At 36.1% G+C, this 19,330-nt stretch overlaps 1 protein-coding gene across 1 annotated transcript in view; it reads left to right on the forward strand.

The window, feature by feature from the left end:
* LOC130232255 (dystrophin-like) overlaps nt 1-19,330 on the forward strand; it is a 62,977-nt gene that overhangs the window by 22,174 nt on the left and 21,473 nt on the right. Inside the window, 7 exon segments of the mRNA XM_056462049.1 lie at nt 2,944-3,055; nt 3,167-3,221; nt 3,224-3,302; nt 6,888-6,926; nt 10,233-10,298; nt 13,054-13,119; nt 15,378-15,536. Coding sequence (XP_056318024.1) covers nt 2,944-3,055; nt 3,167-3,221; nt 3,224-3,302; nt 6,888-6,926; nt 10,233-10,298; nt 13,054-13,119; nt 15,378-15,536 — 576 coding nt within the window.

The following is a 19,330-nucleotide window of genomic DNA, read 5'->3' on the forward strand; positions in this document are numbered from 1 at the left end:
CTCCTGACGTAACGCAAATGTCCTCTGAAGTTCAGATTTTCCAACTCGTGATTTGCCCGTTAAGTGCATCAAATGCGCAAAACGCTCAACTCGCACTGCTTCATTTATGCAATTGTATTATTCTCACTGCCTCACTTGTACGAATCGCTCCGCTGGATGTCGATTTGCATCTTTTTATTGACTTAACATGTAAATCACTTGCGCTTGATGCTTCACATGTATCTGGTGTGAATGCACCATAAACAGTGCTGATTTGCCATTGTGTTCACATGATCAACAGAAATGGTTGTGATTGGCTGTGAAGGTCATTGGTTCAGCGAACTCACCGCTGTTTACCACAGATACAGGGACAATGGAGCGTTTTAAAGCCTTGAAGATCTGCTTGTATCTGTGGCCAATCAGTCATTTCTGTTGAGCATTTGAACATGATGGCAAATCAGCTCTGTCTAAGAACGTGGTCAACAGCGCTCAAATGTTCATGGGAAATGGACGTTTTTAAAATTTAAGTACCGAAGTGTATCGAATTCCAGTATTGTGACAACACTACTTTCTAGGCTGAGAAATTGCACATCTGTTGTCATTCATGAACAGATTTGAAATTCTCTTAGTAATATTATAGTTCATTTAATAAACTTTATATTCATTAATCATTTTAGGAACGTTTTGTAAATATTTCCAGATATATTGAGCCACCATTCAAATTCTGTGTCCTGAACAAAACACTTGAATTTCCTTATTTAAAGCATACTTGAATTCCATTATGCTGCATTTTAGCACTTTAATGAGACAAAAAATAAAAAGATTCACACAAACTGACAAAAATGTCCTGAAGACATTTTCACTTTTTTATTTCAGTTTTTTTATTCATTACTTTTTTGTGGTGAGAAATATTTTGGCAAACATTTTTGCTTGTTTTGTTCATTGCAGTCATGGATTGTAGTTTGACACTGTAATATGTGTTTCGTCCCTGTGGCTCTAGTTACATAAGCAGGAAAGTTATTTGTTGGAAAGATGTTTTTCTGTTAAAAATAAACTTTTTTTTTTCTTGATAATAATGTGCATCGGTACATTTTGCACAATATCAGTGGCATATATTAACAAGCAAACGTGGTCATAAAGGAACATGACCACAAAAAGTAATAAACAAATCAATCAGACTTACACAATTTACAATTGTCCCATGAAGTGCTTTGAAATGTGCATTTTTTTTATTCCATGTTTGACGTAATCTTAACAGAAACCTAAAGAGAGGGTGGGACATAGTGTAGCTCCTCCCCTTTTAAAAAAAACAGCTAATAGTGTTATGTTTTTATCACTGCTCTGCCAGCGAGAGTGGTTGAGCTCAAGTGCATCAAACGAAAAGCAAATGAGAAGTGTCTTGAATGGGGCGGGGCTTGTCAGAAACTAGAGAGCATTTGATTGGTCAAGATTTGATGAGAAACGGAAGTATGAAGTGAGGTGGAAATAATGATTGATCCATTTAGGCAGAAGTGACAAAAGCTTTAGATGTTTATATTCAGGGCTTGACATTAACTTTTTTCATCACCAGCCAGTGTGGCTAGTAGTTTTTCAATATTACAACTAATTATTTCTCATTTTTCTTATTTCCTACTATTACAAATTTTAAACTAATAAAAAAATTCAAAACAAGCTAAATATAGCTGTGTACAAAAAAAATAAATTTTAAAAAGAATTATTGTCATATATCTAAATCTATCTCCTATTAAATCAATGTGATTGTAAGGATGATAATCAAACCTTAAATAAAAAAATAACTAAGCACAAGAAGCAGGTGAAAAACATGTGCGATTAATGAAAGCATGATCACGTGTTAACGTTAGACCGATTAATGATCTGTTCTAACAAGGGTAAAAAGCGAAAGTGGCAACTGCTGCTGCTTACAAAAGACGTTTTAAAAAGAATCTGGAGCTCTTGAAAACAGCAGGACTGTGGGTGCACGAGCATAATTTTTGTCCAGTCTATTTCAAAGAAAAGCGATTGCGTTTGCAGGCACGTTGCTTCGCGCAAGGAAATGGTAGCGCGCAAGCTTTATAAACACTAGAGAGATTCACATTACCCATGCGTGCGATACTAAATCCCTCATCAGTTAGTGAAGAAAGAATGTGTCTCACCTCTCATTTGGTATTCACCTGCTTTCTTTTGTTCGTACGAACAGTTATTTTTTCAGTCATGCTGCTTCTCGATTAACTAAAACTTTAAAAAAATTTCAACCAGCCAGAGTTGCTAGTGAGAGCGGCTCTCTAACCTGCCACAGCTGAAATCTACCTGCATTTGGTGGGCTGGTGGTGTTATTGTCAAGCCCTGATTATATCAGTTTCCAAACATTGTCACTTTTTTTGTTGCACACTAGCTAGTAGATATCCTTAAAACTAACAAACTGAAACTAACATCAACATTTTTTTAATCTTTTATGCTCATAAGTCTATGGGTAAAAAAACAGCATCGTTGTAATTAAAATGCAATTGATTGCTGTGACGACAAATTGTGAAAAAATTATGATTTTTTTCTCATTTCTTCTTATCATAGTTGAAAAAAGTTGTGCTGCTTAATTCTTTAATGAACAGCACTTTTTTGTTATACATATTTCTTAGTTTCATTACGAATGTCTTTCACTATTGATCAATTACATGCGTATTTGCTAAGAAAAGTATACATTTTCCCACACCAAACTTTAGAATGTAGCGTAACGGCTAGGTTGGTAAACAATGATTGCTTTGTAATTAGAAGAACATTATGAAAATGTTTGTAAAATGCTGAGTATTGAGAGCAGGTTAAAGGAGGTAACAGCTCCACCTGGAGGATCAACACGCAACTACACCTTTCAGATATAAGATCTGTCTTGCATGTCTCTTCATGTGAAGTTTTGAGTGTTTTACCAACGACTTTAAACTTGATGTCATTGTTTGCGTCTGATCTCTACAGGTACCGAAGTTTAAAGCACTTTAACTATGATATCTGCCAAAGCTGCTTCTTTTCTGGCAGAGTGGCCAAAGGTCACAAGATGCAGTACCCTATGGTTGAATATTGCACACCGGTAAGTTGATTTGGGTCATTGTGTGATCTCCAGCGCATATTTATTTATTTGCATTACATTAAGAGAGTTTTATTCCAAAAGTGAAAGACTTTTTGTGATCTTTTTCTTCAGACGACGTCAGGAGAGGATGTGAGAGACTTTGCCAAGGTGTTAAAGAACAAGTTCAGGACAAGCGCTATTTTGCCAAGCACCCTCGCATGGGTTACCTTCCCGTCCAGACCATCCTTGAAGGAGACAACATGGAGACGTGAGAATAGTTTTGTGATTATTTCAGTGTGTGTATGTATGTGTGTGTGTGTGTTGCCGTCAGCTACTGATTTAAGTAGACAAGTGACAGCTGATATGGCTGTTTTTGCTCTGTCATTATATAAAGTACAGTGTACATCACACTGCTATTCCAGATACTATCAGTGTCAAACATGTTTTTAAAATAAGTCAGTCAGGCATAAGGATCTTATTGGCCACACACAGATCAGTGTTTGTAGTATTGTCATATTTATTAATACTTTATTTTATTTTAATTAGATTATTTTAGCATATTTTCAGGTTTCATTTAAGTATATATAAAATAATAATTATGATAATTTTCTTTAATAAAATCGTTTTTTGTAAGTGGGGACTGTACGATTTTCTTTTCATTTATTTAGAAATTTGTTTTTAGAATTTTTTTTTTTTTAAGCAATACATACTTAAAGGGATGGTTCACGCCAAAAAAAAATTCTATCACCATTTACTCATTCTTCTCGTCATAAACCCATTTGAGTTCATTTTAATTACATATAAAATAATAATTTTAATAATTGCTTTAATAAAATACCAAGCAGTAGAGCGGTTTTAAACTTTAATAATCATAAAAATGAAGCAGCAAATCACATTAGAATGCTTGATGAAGGATCATATGACACTCAAAACTGAAGTAATGACTGCAAAAAATGAAGCCATCAGATAGAAAACGTATATATTTGAAATATGCTAAAATAGGAATAATATATTAATTCAGACGAATGCAGCCTTTAATGTGTTTTTGATCAAATAAATGCAGTTTCTAGTGCGCACACAAGACTTTCAGAATTAAAAGCAATACTTGTTATTTTATGAACTTTTATTATTATTTTCTTATATTTAATAATAGTAACAATGCTAATAGTCTTAGTTAACAATGACACATTTTGTAATGGTATGTTTACAACTTTCTTTTCAGGAAAAAGTGCTATGGATTATGCTGTAGAAACATAAATCCAAAGACACAATTATCACTGATCAGGAGTGAACTTGTTAATCATACACGCTCAGAAATAAGGAACAAAATCTGTCACTGGGGAGGTATCTTTTTAAAAGATACTTTTCGTTCTTAACATGTATTTAAAGGTACATGTTAATACCTAAATAGTACAAAACTTTATCTCAAAGTACCTTAAAGGTACAAAATGTACCCTAATGCCTCGTTTCCACTGTGTGTTACAGTGGAAAGTATGGTTCGGTACGGTCACCTTTATCTGGCTTTGTGTCTCTGCTGCCGAATGGTGCCCTTTTAGTAGGTATAGTGTACGACAGAAAGCTGCAGTCGATGTCATTCTCGCTTGGTTCACATATCAAATAAGAAGCACTTATTACTAAATAAATGCTTCATATACATAAATGTTTATGAAAAAATGTTAATTACTAACCTTTCTATGGAAAGAATTTGATTATAGCTGCAGATCACTGACAATGCGAAATAGCCTACTGTAAAGACTAATTATATAAAATAAAAAAATAAAAAAACATATATGAACATATCCTGAGCAGTCTCTGAAATGTTACCAATTACACAAAAAAAACATACATTTAGGCCATATTTGGGTTCATAAACAATACAAAACATACAATCAGTGCAAACCTCTCATCTCAGCTCGACCATGGTTCGTTATTATATGTATATAGCATTAGGGTGTAATGTCTTGGCTGAAAATTTAAAAATGGCGCTTTCTGTGTTTTTATTCTTCTGGCTTGTGCAGGAGCTACTGACATTCCTCTATAAACCAATAGTATTAGCTGCATAGCTGCAGGTCTGGCTCCCGCCTTTTGATACACTTTTGGTGTGCTAGGTACCAAAAATGGTACCCAAAAAGTGGTACGGTACGGTTCACTTTTTGGTACCTTTTGACAGTGGAAATGGCCATAAAAGCGTACCGAGCTGTATTGTACCATTCCATACCATAGATATATACACTAGGTATCGCATATGGACCCTGAGCATGCGTCAATAGCGCTGCCACATTTGTACAGTGCTCCAGGACGCACTTTTTGTGCTAAACAAGTATTGATGATAATACAGTCTTACTGCACTGACCATAGAGCAAATTAGCACCCAAACCCGCACTTAAAACTAGGCTTATGCTAGTTTTGTTGAATAAAATCAGCAAACAATCTAAATGAAATATAACAAAAAGATGCTGCGGTGCCAGAAACTTGCATGATTGTCGGCTAAGTAAACGAGTCGTTCATAACGGATAATCATTCACAAACGAATCGCTTCCCTCCAGAATAAGAAGTGAAAGCAGGAGAGGAGGTGTGTGTTTCAGTACACAGATTAGATCAAATTAAAAAGAGAGAGTGAATAATACATTTCCATACACATAAACACATGCTCTTTGTCAGCAATCCCTGTGCGGCCACTTATCCATCGTTGTAGAAAAGTGATATAAATTATAATTTTCATAATTTAAAAAAGCTATTTGCACACTGATCACTGGTAAAACATCCGATGATAGGTTTTATGCATATATATGTATCTCTGGCTCTAGATGGCCAGTCCTCTACTGCACCTTGGTCTCATAATAATTTCAAAAGAGCACCACCCTGTACTAAAATGGCAGCTCTATGACGCATTCCTTATAATAGACAACAATAGCGTAGGCGACATCTAATGTAAATATCTATTGTACCGTACCACTCAGTGAAAACGGGCCATAAAGGTACTAATGTTCACCTGTAAAGTACAAAAGTGTACCTTTTGGAAAGATACAGCCCCAATGACAGCTTTTGTATCTTGATTTCTGAGAGTATAGATGCAGTGTGTGTGGTGAAAAAGTTGACTTATGGAATTTAAAGCACCTTCACTAACAATAAAAACGTTAATAAATAAAATAATTTTGGCCGCAGAAGTTGTGCAGCTTACAGTGCCATAAAAGTGGTAATTTCTTACCATAAAAGATGGTTAAAAAAATCTACAAAACTGAGATAAAGCGCTGTTCCATCTTACAAACTCCCTAATACACACATTACACCAGCTTAAATGACATTCTCAAACAATATAGCCTTTAATATTCAATTTTGGGCAGTTTACTTCTACATAAACTGTACTGAATGGTCAAATGGTAAACTGCAGGGTGCCTCCAAACCGGACAGAGATAACTTGCAAACAATTACTAACCTAAAACTGCAGGTGCAACAATTTTGCTTGTTCCCCCCTGCTGTATACAGTGCTCATTACTCGTCTTCACAGTACAAGTACTAGTGTTGTGGAATTATTTCTCCCCCTGTAAAAGTGGCAGCTGCAAATGTGTGCAGCCTGTCATTAAGTGCATACACGCATTATTCTTACAACGTTAATCCCCCCTTTTTTCATTTCAACCCGAATACACAACCAACAATGCTGAACTGAACTATTTCCTGAATCACTTTGACTGTAATGCAGATGTTATTGGCCACTGAAAATGCTTTTAGGGTTTAACTGTGTCATCATATCGGTGGGTTTGTGTGTTTGGTGCTTCTTAACAATCACGTCACCTTCATGCTTTCAGTGCATCTACTTGTCCTGTCCGTCATCTCATCTTTTTTTGTCTTGCAGTCCTGTTACACTGATCAACTTCTGGCCTGTTGACCATCCGTGAGTACTTGAGTACTTCCGCACTCCAACACACAACTATTTTCCAACACACACAAACATAAATATACAGTTGAAGTCAGAAGTTTTAGCCCTTCTAAATATTTTTCCCCAATTTCTGTTTTTTTAACATATTTCTAAACACAATAGTTTTAATAACTCGTTTCTAATAACTGATTTCTTTAATCTTTGTCATGATGACATTAAATAGTATTTTACTAGATAGTTTACTAGTATTCAGGCTTAACTAGGTTAATTAGGCAAGAGTAATTAGGCAAATCATTGTATAACTATGGTTTGTTCTGTGGACAGTTGGAAGCAAATATAGCTTAAAGGGGCTAATAATATTGAAATGATTAAAATGATTGTAAAAATTTTCAAACTGCTTTTATTCTAGCTGAAATAAACCAAAATAAGACAAATAAGAAAAATATTTAAGTAATTACTGTGAAAAGTTCCTTGCTCTGTTAAACATCGTTACTTATTTGTGAAACATCTAAACATATTTGTAAACGGAAAAAAAAAACACAAGAGGGCTAATAATTTTGACTTGAATTGTTTATCACATGATGCAAACATTTGTTGATTTATGCACAGGGATTATTAACATCACAGTTAAAATGTGAATTCTTAAAGATCGCTGCTTGTTATATTTAATTTTTATGGTGGCAGATTAAATTAGTTCTGAGTTTAATTCTTAAATTATGTTTATTTTGAATGATGCTGTTGATGGAGATCAGGATCAGTGTCGTATTGGTCAGCAAACATGAATCACAGATTGTTATCTTTTGAAGTACACTTAAGTTTGAATCCTCTACAGATCTGGTTGAAATGATACACAAGTCTTCATGAAACACTCATCTTTCATTGTCAGCAGTGTGAGATGTTTTAGAGTGTGTGTCCATCTCATGGCTTCCACCATTCATCTGCGTGATTAACAGGAGACAGTGGTGTAGAGTATGTTAAATGCTCGTTTAAACAAGGGTTATCATTAATGTTGCTGTATCCTATGCTGTTAGATATGTTATAATTCCAAAATTTGGGGAATGTAAGATTCTTCTCCATTGTTTTGGAAATTTGTTAATGTTTTTTTTACTTAAAGGGTTAGTTCACCCAAAATTAAAATGTTGTCACCATTTACTGTTTTATGTTCTTTCTTCTAACCACAAAAGAAGATATTTTGAAAACTAGTGGAAATAAGTTATCATTGACTTCTGTAGTAATTGTTTTTCCTACTATGGATGCCAGTGGTTACTGGTTTTTACAACATTGTTCAGAAAAAAGAAACCCATAAAGGTTTGGAACCACTTGAGGGTGAATGCATTTTTATTTTTGGATAAACTGTTCCTATAAGCGACAGTAAAGACATGTATAATCTTGTCAAATTCTACAATATAAAATATAAATATATAATGTTTATACTTTGTATTCACAGAAGAGTCCAGGAAACAAGTGTTTACAGAATAATATGTTGAAATGCTGTATTAAGAGTTATATCAACTTTAATACTCATAAAAAGGCTGCATGGTGGCTCAGTGGTTAGCACTGTAGCCTCACAGCAAGAAGGTCGCTAGTTTGAGTCCCGCTTGGGCCAGTTGCCGTTTCTGTGTGGGGTTTGCATGCTCTCCCCGTGTTCGTGTGGGTTTCCTCCGGGTGCTCCGGTTTCACCCACAGTCCAAAGACATGCGGCAAAGGTGAATTGGATGAACTAAATTGGCCGTAGTGCATGAGTGTGTGTGAATGTGAGAGTGTATGGGTGTTTCCCAGTACTGGGTCGTGGCTGGAAGGCGATCCGCTGTGTAAAACATGCTGTGATAATTGGCGGTTCATTCTGCTGTGGTGATAAATAATTCTGCATGATAAATAAGGGACTAAGCCGAAGGAAAATGAATGAATGAATGAATAATAGTTTCTAGTGCTGCAAATCAGCACATTAGAATGCTTGATGAAGAATAATATGACACTGAAGACTGAAGTAATGACTGCAAAAAAATTAAGCCATCAGATGGAAAATGTATATTAAAAAAATATATATATGGTAAAATAAAAACAATATTGTATTAGTTTAGATGAAAACAGCATGTAATGAGTTTTGATTAAATGAGTGCAGTTCTAATGAGCTCACAAGACTTTGAGACATAAACAATTACAGTGTATTTGCCTACATTTGTTCACTATATATGCTGCTGAAAATGTCTCTAAAAGTTCTTTTGTTTGACCAAACTGAGCTGAATCATAAAGCTGCAGTAAACCATTTATCTTAAAGGGGACCTATTATGCAAAAATGACTTTTATATGGAGTTTAAACACAGTTGTGTGGCAGCAGTCTGTTAATATAACCAGCTTCTAATGGTAAAAATGTATAGTTTTTTTATAATCACATTTGATAAAAGCAAAAACACTTTGATTGACATTCTCCCTTTGTACTTGTCATCATAAAGGGAAAGCCCCGCCTACTAGTGATGATCTTTCCCTCTTTAGCATAGTCTTGTTTTTGAATCTACCAGTAAACTGACACACAGGCACTTGTAGCTCCGCCCTCTTTTAAAAAGAGCACAGTCTCATTTGAATTTAAAGCGACAGTCACCAAAATGGCACAATTAAGATCAAAGCCTAAAAGAGGCAGTTTCAAAGAGCTATACAACTTTATTTGTGTGATGTTTTGAGCGGAAGCATCACGTACACGCTCTAGGTCAGGGGTGGGCAAACTCGGTCCTGGAGGGCCAGTGTCCTGCACAGTTTAGCTCCAACAATAATCAAACAAACCTGAACATGCTAATCAGTGTTTTCAGGATCACTAGAAATCTAGCAGGTGTGTTTGATTAGAGTTGGAGCTAAACTCTGCAGGACACCGGCCCTCCAGGACCGAGTTTGCCCATCCCTGCTCTAGGGATATCAGAGACTTATTTTACATCTTGTAAAAAGGGTCCCCTTTAAGTGGTTATATGTCACCTATGAATAAAAACCAAAAACCAACATGATCCCTGTTTAATATCCTTATATGTGATTTTTATCAGGGTAGTGCCCATTCAACCCTTTTGAATAGTAATATTCAGACTTTATAAATAGTTCCATGATAAGTTTATTAATGGGCACTGGTTTTATGAAGAACATTTAACGTCCTAATTTCCAATTGAACAAAAGGCTTTTAATAGTTAGATCACTGATGTGAATTTGACTAAATGGTTTCTTGGGGAGCAAAAGCAAAAAGGATTCCTTGTGGAGATTTCTTTTTAAAAGTGTATGTTATTGATGTATTTGGTGTGTTCATTTGTTTTCTGACCTTTGCTCTGTTCTGTCAATGTTCAGGCCTGCATCTTCCCCTCAACTCTCCCATGATGACACCCACTCTCGCATCGAACATTATGCTAGCAGGTCAGTCTTTTTTTAACATGGGTATTTTGGTGTTACTATGTAACTGTTTATTTAAGAGGCCAGTCCTGCATCACATAACGGCCGGGTAATGCAATGCTGTCAACCTTTTAAAGGAAACACTTCGCTCTTCCTGTTATATCATGGATGATATTTTCTGTAGGTTTGACATTTTTATTTGAACAGAAATTTGACACTGGTTATGTCAGAATGAATGTGTATTTTATGTTCACGGCACAGTGATGTGTGTTACTCTTGCTTGCAGAGTTTAATAACAAAAAAATTCATTTGTGTTAATCTTATAAGGTTAGTTCACCCTGAAATGAAAATTCTATCATCATGCACTCGCTCTCTTGTCACTCCAACCTTGTAAGAAATTAGTTCATCTTCAGGAACACAAATGAAGACATTTTTAATCAAATCTGAGAGAGTTCTGTCTCTCCTTTAAAAGTATGTTCGCCCACAATGCTTTTTCAAAACTTGCTTAAAGTTATTCAGTTTTTTGAAGACACGTCAGGTCAAGTCACCTTATTTCTGCAGTGATTTATACGATGCAGATTGTATTAAAGCAATTTACAGAGATGAACATTCAGTACAATTAGTTTTATGAAGTTTCAAATAAGTTATAGATAAAGCACATTAATTAAGCAGAATGAAAGTTTTATTTGAGTTAATTCAGTTCAATATGAATGCAATTGTTGAAGAATGATTCACTGTCGAGCAGCTCTACTGATCCAACCAATAAAGCCAGAGGAGACTTTGGTAAGGAACCAAAATTACACCAATTTGGAATATAAACCAGACTCTGTTGGGTGACCAGTGATCCTCTGACCATGAACCCTATACACTGTTTCCCCTGGGTTTACACTATTTACCTAAAATGACAAATTTTAGGCCATCTTTTCTCAAAATTTGCAGCAATATTTGTGACATCTGTCTATAAAGACAGATTATAGGGAGATTTAGAGCAATACATTATATTTATATGCAATTTAATGTGTACTAGTCTTATAGACTACATATAATTACGTTGCATTTGTTCACCAAATTTCAGTCTTATGTAAATGATTTCTTTGCATTTGTTCACTAAATATCTTATATGTTAATAAGATAAATAACAATGAGCTATTTTGGTTGTTCAATAAAAGAATAAAGTATAGATCTGTTCTGTAGGAAGGAACATTTCTGTTGTGATTTGGTTTATCTGTAGAGACTTTGAATGAATATTTTTTTATGTGAATCCTTTCAAAATTGTACAATTTTTATCAAAAGTAAGTTTTAGATTTTTGTCTTATATATTATTATTATTATTTATGTTTTTAATCTTATGTATTATGTATTGCTGTTGAAGACTTTTATTGATAAAATATAAAAATGATATTTATAAAATGTGCTAAACTTGATCCGTTTTTTTTTTTTTTTTGCCATGACATAATCAGAGAAGCTGATATGGCAATAAACCCAAAACTTAGTACCTGGATGGGAGACCACATGGGAAAATTAGGTTGCTGTTGGAAGTGGTGTTAGTGAGGCCAGCAGGAGGCGCTCAACCTGTGGTCTGTGTGAGTCCTGATGCCCCAGTAAAGTGAAGGGGGCACCATACTGTCAGTGGGAGCTGTCTTTTGGATGAGACGTTAAACCTGACTCTCTGTGGGTCAATCAAAATCCCATGGCACTTCTCTTAAAGAGTAGGGGTGTAAACCCGGTGTCCTGGCCAATTTCCCTCTATCAGCCCTTACCCATCATGGCCTCCCAATCATCACCAATCACCATCCACTGAATTGGCTCTATAACTGTCTCTCCACTCCCCCTATAGCTGATGTGTGGTGAGCACTGGTACTGTTGTCCTGTGGCTGCTGTCGCATCATCCAAGTGGATGCTGCATACTGGTGGTGGAGTGGAGAGACCTCCTCTCATGATTGTAAAGTGCTTGGGGTGTATGGCCATACTCGATAAATGCGCTATATTACTTACTTACTATATTTGAATCTCAGAATCCTGCATGTCTCAAATATTTTGAATTTTGAACATTTCATTTTGTTTGAAAAAGCACCAACAGAGAGCAGTTTGTTTGACTTAATTCAAAGGTTTTATAAGATATAGAGACTTGATTTATGAAATTAGATGTAGATCTAAATTCTCTCAGCTTACAGTGACTCAATTACTCCAATCAAGAAGCAAATGAGCAAATACTGTATATAAAAATACATTTTGTCCGGTTTATACATGAATAATTGCACTTTTCTTTTTGCATGAATGATTGCTCATCAGATACTAAACAAGAAGAATGCTGAGACCATATGTGTTCAGAAAACATTATCCAAACACACATTTAAAGGGATAGTCAGACAAAACTGAAAAGGACCTCATCATTTAATCTTTTAATCATTTAAGTCTAATTAACTGTTGTTGTAAACCTTTATGAGTTTCTTTCTTCTGTTGATCACAGATTGCTGGTTGCTGTTAATATTACAGTAGGAAAAACAAACTATGGATGTTAGTAAGCATTAACTACAAGCATTCTTCAAAACATCTTCCTTTGTGTTCAACAGAAGAAAGAAACTCAAATAGGTTAAGAACATTTTCGAGTGAACTACTCTTTAACGAATTCAGAAAGCACCAGATGATGACAGAATTTTGTATTTAATGGGTGAACTCATCATTTAAACACTAAAGCTGTGTGAATTTACTGACATAAATGAATGCAACTGCATGAGCTGTTCATGAATGAATACAGAATGACATTGTGTTTCCACAGGCTAGCTGAAATGGAGAACCGAAATGGCTCGTATGTGAATGACAATGTATCGCCCAATGAAAGCATGTGAGCTTGCAACTCCTTTACAACCTACCAGACAATGAATTATAATAAATTAATGTGCTGTCATGTGAAAGACGCTACTTACAATAGCTGATGCATACATTTAACTGCTTATGGTTGCATAAAATCCATGCAAATGTAGAGCAACTTATCATATCCTCCAAAAAAAGAATGATTATCAACTCACCCTCATGCCATTTCACATTAAGTTTCATTTTTCGGTTGATTAAAGCATTTCTCAAATCAGCTCTCTCCACTCGAGTGGCAGAAATCGGTGATAAACCCATTATAATATTCCCAGATTTAATACAAATAAAAAGCTTACGAGTAAATGCTCTTATGCTGCAGTTTTTTGTGGTATTAAAACAATAGGATTGCTTTCAGACCAGCTTACAGCTCACAAGCCGACTGAGCTGGTGTATTTTTCAGTCATTAAGAGTTTAAAGCAGCAAATGTTAATTGAAATCTTGAGCACTCACTGTATGTAGTGAACTGGAAATGGAAATGAGCAATTCCAGCCTTATGGATTTGACATTTGCTGTAAAAACTAAAAACAGAAATTCACAGAGAAAGTATACGTTAACATTATATCAAAACATCAGTTTATATTTTCTAAAACAACTAACCATGGAGTTAAGGGATCAGAGAAATATCAATCTGTAAACATACACTCAATGGCCACTTTATTAGGTACACCTGTCTTACTGCTCGTTAGCGGCAATTTTCTAATCAGCCAATCATATAGATGATCTGCTGCAGTTCAAACCGAGCATCAGAATGGGGAAGAAAGGTCATTTAAGTGACTTTGAACATGGCATGATTGTTGGTGCCAGGCGGGCTGGTCTGAATATTTCAGAAACTGCTGATCTACTGGGATTTTTATGCACAACCATTTCTAGGGTTTATCGAGAATAGTCCGAAAAAGAGAAAATATCCAGTGAGCGGCAGTTCTGTGGGCGTAAATGCCTTGTTGATGTCAGAGGAGAATGGCCAGACTGGTTCGAGCTGATAGAAAGGCAACAGTAACTCAAATAACCACTCGTTACAACCGAGGTATGCAGAAGAGCATCTCTGAATGCACAACATGTCCAACCTTGAAGCGGATCGGCTACAGCAAACGAAGAACACCGGGTGCCACTCCCTTCAGCTAAAAACAGGAAACGGAGACTACAATTCACACAGGCTCACCAAAATTGGACACTAGAAGATTGGAAAAATGTTGCCTGGTCTAATAAGTCTTGATTTCTGCTGCAACATTCGGATGGTAGGGTCAGAATGTGGCGTCAACAACATGAAAGCATGGATCTATCCTGCCCTGTATCAATAGTTCAGACTGGTGGCGGTGGTGTAATGGTGTGGGAGATATTTTCTTGGCACACTTTAGGCCCATTAGTACCAACTGAGCATTGTGTCAACACCACAGCTTACCAGAGTATTGTTGCTGACCATGTCCCTCCCTTTATGACCACAGTGTACCCATCTTCTGATAGCTACTTCCAGCAGGATAATGTGCCATGTCATAAAGCGTGAATCATCTCAGACTGGTTTCTTGAACATGATAATGAGTTTTACTCAAATGGCCTCAAATGGCCTCCACAGTCACCAGATCACAATCCAATTTAGCACCTTTGGGATGTGGTGGAATGGGAGATTTGCATCATGGATGTGCAGCTGACAAATCTGCAGCAACTCTGTGATGCCAGCATGTCAATATGGACCAAAATATCTGAGGAATATTTTCAGCAGCTTGTTCAATCTATACCATGAATGATTAAGGTAGTTCTGAAGGCAAACAATGGGGTCCAACCCGGTTTTAGTAGGGTGTACCCGATAAAGTGGCCAGTGAGTGTATTCTATATATTAAATGAGGAAAATAAACATGTGTTATGCATGAGACCAAATAAGTATGCAAGTTTGCAGTACACAACATACTTTGTAGAAATTCTGTGAATTAAACTGCACAACCCCCCAAAATAATGCTAATCAAAAGGAAAAGAGTTGGCTCTATAGAACAAAACCAATTGATTTGACTTTATTTTGCATATTTTATTACAGCTTCGTTATGAATGTGACGGATGTGAAATTGGCACTTGTGTAAATCAAATATAATTGTTTGAAAACACTGACAGAGACATTTTTGAGTATTTCTGCAGTACTGGGTTTCGCTATTTTGGTGAAAACTCTTTTTTTTTTCATGTCAAGGTTGACATTTTCATAGAATTGCTCTTGTGCTGATAATGTTGCTATGGTTGTTATTGTAGGGATGATGAGCATCTGCTGATCCAGCACTACTGCCAGAGTCTGAATCAAGGCTCCCCTCTCAGCCAGCCGCAGAGCCCCGCTCAGATCCTCATCTCAATGGAGACTGAAGAGAAGGGAGAGCTGGAGAGAGTGCTCAATGATCTGGAGCAGGAAAACAGGTCTGATTGCTTGACCACTTCCTTTACAATTACAGCGATTGGATTTTGAATGAAGGGAGCCTGCCTGCTTTCTGTCTGCAAATGTTTGAGTTAGAGCTGAATTCTCAGAAAGTCTTATTTGCTTGCGTAGCAATTGAATAAAGAAATTGCATCTTTTATTTAGTGGCATGCTGTAGGTCGCCATCTGAAAATGTTTTCTGCGGAATGCCTTGCTCAATGTAAATACATACAATCAAATACAACCCGACACATTTTTGTCACTTAATTTATATATATATATATATATATATATATATATATACATATATATATATATATATATATATATATATATATATATATATATATAACAAACAAAAAATAACAACCTGCATGCGCCCACCGGCCCTGCACGCACTGTTTGATGTGTAATGAGAACAACCGAGTTAACGATAATAACTGTGATGTGTTCTCACAGGTGGTGTCTGATATTGCATAGATGATATTGACATATAACTTATTATTTGCATACGTCATCTTAATAGCAATAACGGTCTTTTTATGAGCTGCAATATTAGTTTGATCATAGTGAATGCGTGCTCTTTTGCGATGGTGTAAGCATTGTGTGCATGACTGACAACATCGTGACGATTAAATTAAGGATTAAATAACGTTAGAAAATTTCGTGCTTAAAATGTGTAGATGTGGCAAACACTGTTGGTGGGACTGAAAACTAAGATTTTCATAGTGAACTTTAACCCACTGGAAGTCTTTTATCCACTTGTCAAAAAGTGTAAATGGGGGATTAACATTCACCACATGATCACAAACAAAATCTGTCAGTGTCATTTTCATTTTCTCGTATCCAGACCTTTACATTTTCGCAGTTGTAGCTCCCTGTCACCTGAACTGAGTAATTGACAGTTGATATTAACCAATCCATTCGCGTTCAGTTCTAGAGCAGTGGGTCAATAAGAAGAGCTTGAAGGCGGGGCAAGCATTCCAGGATTTGTTTACTCCAGCAATTTGACATGTCAACTGTTTTAAACCATTCCTGAGCGGTGTGTTTGGTGCAAATATGCATTCTGGGTGAATGTCTCCTTAATACGCGCATGTGGTGAACATTTTGCAGTGAAAACTGGTCACACGGCAACAGTTTTATGCACTTACACCAATGCTCTCAAATATATTTTGGTTGTATAGATAAAATTTTGGGCGCATATGCGACCAAAACTGTTGCAATTTCGAGCCCTGCAGTTACTTGCCTAATTAACCTAACTTGCCTAGTTAACCTAGTTAAACTTTTAACCTGAATTCTAGTATCTTGCAAAATAACTAGTAAAATATAATGCACTGTCATCATGACAAAGAGAAAAAAAGATTTTAGTAATTAGTTATTAAAATTAATATGTTTAAAATGTGTTTAAAAAGCTCTCCGTTAAACAGACCTTTTTTTCTGAAAGGATAAAAATTTCACAGGAGGGATACTTTCTATATAAACTCCAGCTGCATTTTATCATATGAAATTGTCTCAGTTTTTGTTTGTGCTATAGATCAGTGGTCCTCAAATATTTCAAACTAAGTGTCCTGAATCAGTCCATTCAAGCACTACCTAGCACACGACTCTTCCCACACTGCTGAGTCAAGAACGTGGGCTACACATCAGAGTCTAATATTACTCATAGCCGGCTATAATAAAATCATGAATAGATGAGAAAAAGACTTCAGAGATTACGAGCAATAATAACATGGTCATACAGCGTGCTGGAGATTGTATATACTGAGATTACGAGCTGTACTAACAAGTTCATGCAGGTATTGTAGGTTGTATAGATGGAGATTACAAGTGATAATAACGTCTTCATGCAACATGCCATAGTTTGTATGAATGTAGATCAGTGTTTCCCAACCCTGGTCCCTGAAGGCACACCAACAGTACACATTTTTAACCTCTCCCTAATCAAACACACCTGAATCAACTTATCATAACATCAGAAGAGACTCCAACACCTGAAGTTAATGGGTCAGAAAAGGGAGACATCTAAAATATGTACTGTTGGTGTGCCTCCAGGAACAGGGTTGGGAAACACTGATGTAGATTATAAGCAATAATATCGCACCATAGTTAGTATAGATGGAGATTATGAGCGATAATAATGTCTTCATGCAGCACACCGTAGTTTGCGTAGACGGATTACAAGTGATAATAACGTGTTCATGCAGCGTGCCGCAGTTTGTATAGATGGAAATTATGAGTGATAATAACGTGCTTATGTAGTGCATTTAAGTTTGTTTAGATGTAGGTTACGAGCGGTAATAGCGTTTATGCTGCTCGCCATAGTTTGCATAGACCGAGTACAAGCAATAATAACGTGTTAATGCAACATGCCGCAGTTTGTATAGATGGACCTTACAAGCAATAATAACATATTCTTGCAGAGCACCACAATTTGTATAGATTGAGATTACGAGTCATAATAACATTTTCATGCATCGCACCGTAGTTTGTATAGACGGATATTATGAGCGATAATAACATCTTCATGCTGTTCGCCATAGTTTGTAAACATAGGGATTACGAGCGATAATAAGGTGTTCATGCATGCTTGTCGTAGTTTGGATAGATGGATATTGAGTAATAATAACATGTTCATGCAGCGCACCGTAGTTTGTATAGACGGAGATTATGAGTGATAATAACGTGTTCATGCAGCGTGCCGTAGTTTGTATAGATGGAGATTATGAATGATAATAACATGTTTATGTAGCGTGCTGTAGTTTGTATAGATGGAGATTGAGCAATAATTACGAGTTTATGCAGTTTCCGTAGTTTGTATAAATGGAGATTATGAATGATAATAACATGTTTATGTAGCGTGCCATAGTTTGTATAGATGGAGATTATGAATGATAATAACATATTTATGTAGCGTGCCGTAGTTTGTATAGATGGAGATTATGAGCGATAATTACGTGTTTATGCAGCGTGCTGTAGTTTGTATAGATGGAGATTGAGCGATAATTATGAGTTTATGCAGTTTCCGTAGTTTGTATAGATGGAGATTATGAATGACAATAACATGTTTATGTAGCGTGCCGTAGTTTGTATAGATGGAGATTATGAATGATAATAACATATTTATGTAGCGTGCTGTAGTTTGTATAGATGGAGATTGAGCGATAATTACGTGTTTATGCAGCGTGCTGTAGTTTGTATAGATGGAGATTGAGCGATAATTACGTGTTTATGCAGCGTGCTGTAGTTTGTATAGATGGAGATTGAGCGATAATTACGTGTTTATGCAGCGTGCTGTAGTTTGTATAGATGGAGATTGAGCGATAATTACGTGTTTATGCAGCGTGCTGTAGTTTGTATAGATGGAGATTGAGCAATAATTACGTGTTTATGCGGCGTGCTGTAGTTTGTATAGATGGAGATTGAGCAATAATTACGTGTTTATGCGGCGTGCTGTAGTTTTTATAGATGGAGATTGAGCGATAATTACGTGTTTATGCGGCGTGCTGTAGTTTGTATAGATGGAGATTGAGCGATAATTACGTGTTTATGCAGCGTGCCGTAGTTTGTATAGATGGAGATTGAGCAATAATTACGAGTTTATGCAGTTTCCGTAGTTTGTATAGATGGAGATTATGAGTGATAATAACATGTTTATGCAGCGTGCCGTAGTTTGTATAGATGGAGATTGAGCGATAATTACGTGTTTATGCGGCGTGCTGTAGTTTTTATAGATAGAGATTGAGCGATTATTACGTGTTTATGCAGCGTGCCGTAGTTTGTATAGATGGAGATTGAG

The sequence above is a fragment of the Danio aesculapii genome, chromosome 1, assembly GCF_903798145.1.
Source record: "Danio aesculapii chromosome 1, fDanAes4.1, whole genome shotgun sequence".
NCBI classification, from domain to species: domain Eukaryota; kingdom Metazoa; phylum Chordata; class Actinopteri; order Cypriniformes; family Danionidae; genus Danio; species Danio aesculapii.